Source organism: Rhamphochromis sp. 'chilingali' (genome assembly GCF_963969265.1).
Source record: "Rhamphochromis sp. 'chilingali' genome assembly, chromosome: 12".
NCBI classification, from domain to species: Eukaryota; Metazoa; Chordata; class Actinopteri; order Cichliformes; family Cichlidae; genus Rhamphochromis; species Rhamphochromis sp. 'chilingali'.
Window position 1 is genome coordinate 35,001,703 of NC_137939.1, and position 10,093 is coordinate 35,011,795.

At 39.4% G+C, this 10,093-nt stretch overlaps 1 protein-coding gene across 1 annotated transcript in view; it reads left to right on the forward strand.

Moving 5' to 3' along the window:
* The window catches only part of kcnd1 (potassium voltage-gated channel, Shal-related subfamily, member 1), an 81,503-nt gene extending 71,620 nt beyond the window's left edge, over positions 1 to 9,883 (forward strand). Inside the window, exons 7-9 of the mRNA XM_080897969.1 lie at positions 4,425 to 4,520; positions 5,198 to 5,448; positions 5,564 to 9,883. Coding sequence (XP_080754095.1) covers positions 4,425 to 4,520; positions 5,198 to 5,448; positions 5,564 to 5,771 — 555 coding nt within the window. The 3' untranslated portion in view covers positions 5,772 to 9,883. The remainder of the gene's footprint in view (positions 1 to 4,424; positions 4,521 to 5,197; positions 5,449 to 5,563) is intronic.
* Positions 9,884 to 10,093: the final 210 nt, after the last annotated feature.

Genomic DNA, 10,093 nt, shown 5'->3' on the forward strand with positions numbered 1-10,093 from the left:
GACAATTATTACAGTGAAATGTATTAATTGTGTAAATATAGCTATTTTGTAAAAATGTGGATTTTGTCCATTAACAATGTTTTTCTTAGAAAATAGTAAATCCATCTATCAAACGGCAGGTACCAGTGACTATCCAGAGTTTTTCTGAAAGTTTGAAGATTTACTTGTGAGTTGTTTTCTTCGAAATCCCCCCAAACAGTCAATGTCATTTTAGTTATCATCTGCAAATTGAATTCAGTATTTAATTTTTAGAAAAGTGAGCTGCAGATTTAATGAGTTTTGACATGCTGAGGTGAGGCAAGACTAAGAGAGAGGCAGCAAAACAAAGAGCGCCTCAGACCCTCAGACAGACGAAGAGCTGCTGCTTCAGCAGTTTGGTGATTCACTAATAAGAAGCTCATGAGGAGAGTTTCCACAGCAGCAACTTGGCAAAAGAGCAGTGGAACCTGATCACTGTCCACAGATGCAACAGACACAAACAACAACGTACTGTGAAGATTTAAATCAGACGGTTAGATACTTTACTGATCGCACAAGGCAAATTCGGTAGTTTCAGGATCCTGCACAGGTTGTTGTTTTGCACATAACAAACGGCAACTAATTGGTGTTTTTTTCCTAGACACATAGAAACCTTTCAGATGAAACCTCAGCAGGATGAAATAACCCTGAATGCTAATTAGAGTCTTCTGATATCATCTTACATTTTGTTGACAGATACACCTGCAGATTAAGATTTTACATTAAACACATGATCAGAATAATTAAAAAGCAGCTGACAACCGAAACAGTTTTAATATAATATTTCGGCATTAACCCACAAGAGCCAGACCCATTTTTACAGTCAGGAAAACTATGAGAGAGTAAATGTTAAAACTGATCAGGAACTTTCCTCAGCATGTAAATGGGCCCATGCTTCATCAAAGATACTGCTGTCCCAAAAAAGCTGCCCTGTGGTGAATCATATTATGAGTTTATGGCTCAGTCGCACTAGAGTAAGAATTCAGTTTATAAATGCAGACAGATTTAGTTTGCAATCAGTCACAGTTGATCTGGCCCAATCAGCACAACTCATCTGTGGTCGGTCTGTTTGCATAGGGGCCGTAAACCGGTTGCATCCTGGCTATATTTCTACATAAAAGCGAGGTTGCTGAGTGCCAATGTCATTTTGCTCTTGAATTTGTATCCTCCAGCAACTACATCTCTATTTGTGCAGGAATTTCAGAATGTTTATTTCAAATCTACGAGGTTCTAGCCTGACTCTGAATGAAAGCAGTTAGTTAATTTAGTTCAAACTCTGTTTAATTGGAATTTCTGCATATGTTGATGGCAACAGATGGTAAAAGTTGCATTAATGTTGGCCATTCATGGAGACTCCAAACACTGTTGCCCCAGTGCGACTCTGGTTTTAGGTCATAGTGAGATGTTTGTTAGTTCCAGCTCCTTGAATGGATGCTTGTTAAAGCATCCATTGGCATCACATTTAAACAAACTGGGTGAGCCTACAGTTTTAGCACCTTAGATCCAGCTGTTGTTTGGGACGCAGCAGAAAAGCCAAAATAAAATAAATAATCTGAAGCTATCTCTCGGTGTCCAGTACTGCACCATTTTTGCATCTTTTCCTTGTATATATTTCTCTAAAATGCTAGTGATGCTAGCTATGTGACAGAACAGCCATACTTAATGTGATTAAAGATGTCCTTTAGTTTCCACTCTAAACTTCCATTTAAATACCAATAACTGTCCAACATTTTCAGAGAAAAGAATGGTTTCTTTTTTTTGTTATAATTTCAGAACTCACATAATTTGTTGGGTGTGAGGAGTATGAAAGATTCAGAGGAGCCCTCGGCCTTTTAGTCTTGTTCCTATTTACTAGATGGATGCATCCCACAGTGTGAACCTGCAGGAATATTTTTATTACATTCTGAAAATAAACTGGATCTAAATCACTGCAGATCTGAGGAACTTTCTTTTTTTATCTTTCAGCTTAATCGTGACTCAGACTCTCAGTTTTTTTCTTCAGTCAAGAGGATGAAAGATTCACCGGGTTTAAATGTTTTATCATGAAAACGGCTTTAGGCTCCAGGTAGAGGGTGAGTGGATGGGTCTCACACAGAGACTCACACAGATATTGTTGAGTCTTAATCTCTCTGCTGCACTGAGCCAAAATGAGGGATGACTGCTGGATTTAAAGAGTGCATAATGAGGGTGAAGAGGAAGAAAAATGGGGTGCAGAGAAAGTGGCGAATATATGGAGAAAGGGAGGAAATCTGTGCTACAGGGCAAGAAGAGAGCTTCATTTTTCTTCATCATAACACGTGAAAAAAAGTTTAGGGAAATAACAAAACTCAATTAAAAGCCGGCTGAAAAAAAAAACAAAGCAAAATGAGAAAGAGCGAGATAAAGGTGATTAAAATAAGAAGAAAAGAGTCTTAAAGATGTTGATCAGCTCTTAGTTTGGCCTTTTAAAACATGAAAGGAAAACTTTTGCAGTTGTTTCTTATTAATGTGGAGAAATGTGAACTGAAGATGAGTTACTGATAAAAAAAACTAAATTCTAGTAAAAGAATTCTGCATTTTAAATCAAAGATTTGTCTCAGGAGACTGAGCCAAAGGGAAGATTATGAGCTCATTCAAATCCAGTGGTGGAAATCACACAGTCTCAGCATTAAAAATGACTCCTTTACAAGTGCAAGCAAATATTAGTTAAAAGGTTACTGTTTAAAGTGCATGTATGCAGAAGCCTCTTTTTGCTGCATTATTAATCTTTTTTTACACGCAGATTATTTAACTGTGACAGTTTAGAAAAGCAGTTATTTTATTATATCCTCAGTATGAGCCGTCAGCTGTTAGAGGAACGCTTCGTAAAAGTGGTGAAAACACAGTATGGTCCTTCTGAACAGGTGTGCCGTCTTATGTGGGCCTGTACAGCAGCTTTATCCCTCAGCCCGCCGCCCCACATAATCAGACAATGTCCCACATTTCACAAGTTTATGAAAGTAAACTCGTGAGTCTCATAAGAAACACGTACCTCAAAAATAGATGTTCTGATCTATTTATGCTTCCCCTGCTGCAAATAAGATGAAATGATTAGAAGACAGAGCAGCAGCTGAAATAAGTTTGAACAATAATGCAAAAAGAGAAAAAAACAAAGCACAAACGTTGAAGCTTACTGATTAACACATTCACCATGAAAATCCCTGAATAGTTTCCAGGTGGAAAAATGAAACTCAGTAGGTCACAAACCCGGGTGAAAGGCATCTTGAATCCATCCTTTGTAGGGACCCTTGGGAAATAAAGGAGTGGCTGAAAGTACCTTCATTTAGTTGGAGTTGGGAAAACTGTATTCAAATAAATGGACTGTTTCTGTTCAGGAATAGTTGGCAGCTTTGTGCTTATTCAGGAGGTATCAAAATTTGAGAGCATCTCAAATTTTTCTGATACCCAGTGGAAAAGAAGTCATATTTGAGTAAATGTTCTCATTTTCCTTGTATTTTGCCTCCTCTACTTTTATTTTCACCTAATTTCCTTTTAAAAATAAGATTTGTTATTTTGTTACATTTTCATTTCTTGTGTCCTCAGGTTCTTTTACTTTTACATTGCAACTGTTTCCTCTATGAAGCACTTTGAACTTTTGTCACGTGTATGAAGTGTTATGCAGCTAAAAGTTAGTTTGTGCCCGTCGACCAGCTTGTCGACAATCAAGTGTTTCCTGACAATGTGACCAGTAACATGTAAAAAATGTTTTCATTTGCCTGGAAAACTCCAGGCATCATTACAGCCTGGAGCCAACACATACAAGGAATTAATACTTGTTTGTTTTTTATGCCGATGATGCGAGTTTCTACATCACATCCGACTCATCTCAGCTTTATCTCTTTCCTCTTTCTTCAATAAACCTTTAAATGCAGATAGTTTTCATTTCCAGAGTCTTACTTTAGTCATATTTGATTTGGTGTAATATGATATATATGATAAAATATGATATAGATAACAGATATGTAGCTTTAAAACCCGTTCTCCTTTTCACTACTTTAGCACCACTGTACATATTCCTTTAACAAACAGCAAACTCAGCTCATTTGCACTCATGTTTTATGAGCATGAGTGCAAATGAGATTTAACACTGCACTGGATTGCTCAGGATCAAACATAGCAGACCCAACATAGAAAGTGATTATTGTGGTTTTACTGGTCAAAGAAGCAAACAAAGACCAGTATGAGCCTACAAATATTCATTGAATACATGAATGTGTTGATATTTGACATTAAAAAGAGGAACTGAACTTAAGTTTTTGTAGAAAGAAGTGTTGATCATAAGAGAAAGGACGTTTGTTAAGAGAACCTCAAAGTGTGAAGCTATCATCACCAATTCTACAAAATAGTCTATTTATTAAACACATTTTATTACGTGTGTGTATTTTCAGGGTCGTGACAGCGATAGCACAGCTCTGTGTGTGAAGAACAGATCGGCTTTCGAGCACCAACACCACCACCTGCTGCACTGTCTGGAGAAGACAACGGTGAGGTTTCAGACATTTAATTTCCCTCAGGACCATCAACTATTACATCTTATGCAGACAGAACTCAAGCTGCCTCTTACTTTTTTGAACACCAGTTTAAAATATCTTCAGCAGTTCTTTGTCTTTGTACAAAGCCTTAATATAAACTCTGTTTCTGATCCTAGAAACAGAAGCTGGATAAACAGACTCACCAAAGTTTCCTTTAAGTCGCCCTTCTGGATTCTCTCAGTACATTTTGAAATTTACATTTCATTCAGCCCTTTTCATCCATGCCATTAAAATAAGCTTACAGTCATTCAGTGTAGAGAGAGAGATATTTTAGCTTCACTTTTTAAGACGGTCAGCAGTCACAGACTGAAGATCACACATAGATTAATGAACAGAAGAATTTCAACAGCTTCATCTGGAAAAACTAAAGACAAAAAGACAATCATACGCAGAAAACACCCTAAAAATAACACAAATATCCCAAAAATAAAAGAAATGAGAAGAAAAAATATACTTAAGAGACTGTAAAACTGTAACATACAAATTAGGCCACAAAAATATGCAGAGGCAGAAAATCACAAAGATTTAGATTTACGACTTCAGAGAAATGCAAAAGCGCATCTTCCACAATCCACACATGCAAGATTGAAACTTCAGCTGACCTCCCTCCTTCCTGCCTCTGCTTACAGAACCATGAGTTCACAGATGAGATGACCTACAGCGAGCTGTGTATGACTGAGTCAGTGGGCTTCAGGACCAGTCGCAGCACTTCTCTATCCAGCCAGCAGGGGGCACAGAACAACCCCACCGGCTGCTGCCCCCGCAGGGCCAGGAGGCGAGCCGCCATGCGCCTGGCTAACTCCACTGCATCAGTCAGCCGGGGGAGCGTCCAGGAACTGGACACCCTGCATATCAAAACAACCTCCATACCGCCACAAACGTAAACACAGATGCTATAATCAGATAAAGATACACACCTGCGTATCTAAATTTATCACACAAATAAAAAAACAACCTTTTGCTTATCTTTTCTTTTCTCTTTTTCTTTATTTCAGTCGTTCCAGTCTGAACGCCCAGGCTGACAACCTAAAGCTGAACTGCGGGGAACAAGATTTCACTGCTGCGATCATCAGCATTCCCACGCCGCCGGCCAACACACCGGACGAAAGCCTCCCCCCATCGCCTGCCCCCATCCCCGGCATTCTGCGCAACACCCGAGCAACAGCTTTTACCCATGAAACCGTCAAAATCTCCTCCTTATAACCTCCAGCTCCACACATGACATCCCTCCTGACACCCCTCCGCCCCACCAGCCACTTTCCCAGTGAACTTCCTTTGAACCTCTGATCCTGGATCTGGGGCGCTGCTAGCTGAAATATCGGGAAGAAAATACTCAGATTGATTCCTGACTGATTGCTTTAACTTCCACATGCATTTCGCTGGTTACATGGATTAAACAGTCGTATAGCTAAAACAGCAGGTGAGATGGGAAGAAAAATGTACGACCACATCCAACGACAACTGAAAAATAAGAACCTCAAAAAAAAAAAAAAAAAGCTCAAATCAAAAGCTACAACTTCATGAACGAAGCAAAAGACCTTCTTAAACCTTTAGGATCCACCCTCATGCATTTTGTCTCCTTGCACACATTTGACCCGCCTTGCACAGTTTTGACCTTTTAGATCTCATTGCACAAACCCATGAAGGGTTCAACCTGAAACATCAGTGGAAAAGAAGCCAAGACTCCAAAAGTCATCCCGAACTGGCTGATGGTTTGGCTGGCTTCGTTTTCCCTCCTTTAGAGGAGGCATGCTAAATGACTGCTGACGACAGAAGTTTTATTTTTCAGTGTAAACTCGACATGAATGGACTGAGTGGTTTTATAAAAACAAGAGAGCATTACCTGTTGCTTTGGGGGGGACCAACAACCACCAGAGGATCATTTAGAACAGGCTGGTTTAGTTATTGGTAAAAGATTTAATGGAGATGACCTGTAGACAACCAAATAACCCTCAGCAGCTTGAAGGGCCATATCTAAGACATTTTGAGGTTTTTATTTTCTTGTAGGAAACGTGTGCCGGAACTTTTGTTTTCTTTGGCTGGATTTCTTTTCATTCCAACGACAGACTACATGCTGAAGCCTGAATGGAGCGACAGTGCTGCACAGCTAAGTTCACTTCTGGATCTCTTTTGCTTGAAACATGAAGGTTTAAACTCTAAACAAAAAGCTGAAAGACTCATCTGCACTCAAATGGACTTTTGAAGAGTTTGTGGACGAGCTCTCTGACGGTTCTCGCTGAGCAGCTGAAGGTCTCATATTTAGAAAATCAAGGAAATCATGAAGGGGAACTCTTGATCACTTGAACTTCAAATAATTTGGGAAGCTCAGTGAAACCCAACAATCTTTGTTGAGCAACTCGCAAAACTACACTGGGCAGTCTGCATCTTTAAGGAGCTGGTCTGAGCAGCACTGGACTCACCTGGTTTTCTAAATAAACTGTGGAGAGTTAAATTAATGGTCCTGGACTGGATTACTCTGGTCTAGTCTGACTGTAGCTCTGAAGTGTTTGTCAGTGTTGACACTAACGCCCAGACCGGGATCAAGAGCCTTTTACCTTTCAAAATATGCAACATTACAACAAGCAGGAAAATAGCATCAACAAATGAACAGAATAATATTAATAACAGTTATAATGTGTGTGTTTAAAACTACAGTAATTATTGCAGGGAACAAAGTGTAAAGCAACTAAAAAATGCATTTGTTATGCGATCTTTCCACTGAGAGAGAACATAACGAGTATTCTGCAATAGATTTGAAGGGGAAAGGAAACGCCGACACTGAAAGCTCTTTAAGCGCTGAGAGTACGTTCGCCCCGACGACGGACACTTTGGAAGAAAAAGGCTTGTTTTTCACATCTTTGCTGAAGTGGAAAACATCCACATGAGCAATGATTCACGCTTGTTTATATCATTAGTCCTCTGTTTCTTCTGTAATGTCTTCATGCTTTTAAAGGCTTTAATACGAGTAACTCATCCACAATATTTATAGAGCTTATTTAATCTTTTGCCAACATGCTCTTATAACATAAGGTAATGTTATGATGCTAAACTAAAGTTCCAACAAATGAGAAACTTTTAGAATTTTTAGTTGTTTTATTTCTTTTAAATGTATAATCCAATTAAACAAGTCATGATGCTTCTTTACAAATAGTTGTTTCTCTGAGCACGAGGCTGCCAGTGACATTCAAAAGTGTGAACATCTATCAGCTGGACAGTAAGTCAGCTAAGTATGTTACTGTTAATGGATCGGGCGAGTCCGTTTTTAAACCAACAAAATCACTTCATAACTGTAAAAGAAATGTTGTTGATACACCTGGTAATCATGTTTACACTTGTAATGAAACCGCTCTGCGACCAGACTGAGACGCCTCCTCCGGGGTCACACAAGTGAGATATAATGTTCACATCTGTGCAATCAAACTGCACCAAATAAGAAAATGAACCAGAGTTCAATTTGAACAGACTAAACAGGGCATTTGTACACAGTCTTTACCTTACACGTTCAAGAGAGACGGGTCTCCTTTACTGGCATCTGAACGCTGACAGAGAGGAATCTGTGCGAGAGTCTCAGTCTGTTATCAGCTAAATCCACAAAAATCTAAATCTAGTATAACTAAAATAATGATCACAACTCTACAAATAAGGGATTTGAAGTTGAACATTAATGTTTTTACTTCTTAGTATGCAGGCGGAAAGAAATGGTAACTCAATATGAGTTTAACTGAGTTCAGTGCACTGATTTGAGTAAAATAAAGACTCTGTTTGCATCTATGGAAACATGTAGCGTCAGCGCTCACTGGGCGGAGACTCGTGCTCAGATGTGTTGAAAGTTACCCTTTAAATATACGTCAGCACGTGCATTCAAAACCATACATGCTTTTTCAAGAGTGGACGCCGTCGGCCACGTGTGAGCTCAGCCGCGAGCGATTTGTTGAAGCGTTTCCTTGAACCATTTAAGAGCGAGTGTGAATGCGTGACACACAGACAGAAGACAAGAGGTACATACTGTAACATATTTTGTATCATAAACTTTCACCCGCATCTTCCAATCAAATCCTCAAATCTAAACAAAAAAAAGATAAAAATAGAGAAAAAGAAAAAAGAGATGAAAGTCATCGGGTATCTGACTGGCGTTCCTTCGTGCATGAGCCTCGTACAGTAGAAGTAGCACTACTGATCATAGGAATTTATAAAGCATATCAGAGAAAAAAAGAGAAAAAAACACGACATAGTGGGGAAGAAAATCTCATCATCTGTTCTTTTGCATGACGACTCTTATTGTTTTCTCTCCTGCCAGTTGTTGGTTTGTTTTCCTCATCCCCTCTGTCCCTGAATCTTTTCAAGACGAGTGTTTGCACCACCGAGCAGTTAGATTACCGAGAAGCAGATTATTATCAGTGAATCATTCAGGCATGTTCCTCGCCAGAATGCAAAGTGTGTATGCGCGAGGTCGGGCGGCTGTTTGTGCGTGTACGTGTGAATGCGTGTATGTGTTCGTATGATGAGCAGTCACAAATATGCATGGATACCGTTATAGGTATTTTATCTGTTTTCTCCTGTAGTTTAATGAGAGAGCGGGGACTGGACGGACGGGCTGGACGGATCTTTGGCTTGTTTTCTGAAATACCTTCGCAGTCTCAATGTTTTCGCTTTATTCTGTAGCTATGGCCTCCAGCTGGCATCCACCCCCCCACTGTCTGTGTCGAATGACAATTACACAAAAAAGGCGCATTGATGCCCACTCGCTTACTCTTTAAGTCAGTTATTATCAAACTTAAAAATAGGTTGTGTTAAATTAGCCAGCTGATACGCTGTGGCCTCGTTGGCCTTCTGACTTTTGTTTTTACATTTCCTTTCCCTTACACGTTTCTTTTAATTATTATTACTTTTCAATTCCAAAACTGTGAAGCAAGTTCATTTTTTAAGTTGATATAAATCCAGTGTTATTTCATGAGTGAGGTACTGTCACTCATGCAGATGCTGATGGGTGGAGGGAGCCATGGCTGGGATTCATGGCTTGACTGTAATTTACTGGGGTCTGCTGTTTAATGTCATGTTGCTTTGTTGTCTCTGGAAATCAGGAAACATCTAAATTTAAATTTGAGCGTCCTGCTTTGGTAATTTAGTCCTGTCATAAACCTTCATAGAGATGTAATATATACGTTTCAGTCATGGCTTACAACGGGACATACGTGTAGTGATTCAGGGGGTGACGCTGTCCTGGGGACTGGCCTGACCATGAGATGTAATAATCACGGTTTAAGTGTAGTGATTACCGCAGTCATAGATTTTATTGTGATTGGTCGGCAGGTCCAAATTCATCCATTAAACCCCCCCCCCCCCCCCCCCCCCTCCAGTCAGATGTTCTCTGTATGTCACAGTTTCAGCACGAGGTTTAAAGAGCAACCTAATAATTCCAGTTATTAATGAGAAATGTAATGAGATGAAATTAAATGTAATGTAGTAATGAGAAAATAACAATTTTCCTTAATGCTGTGTTTAGATTTATAAGCAACAGGAATCTC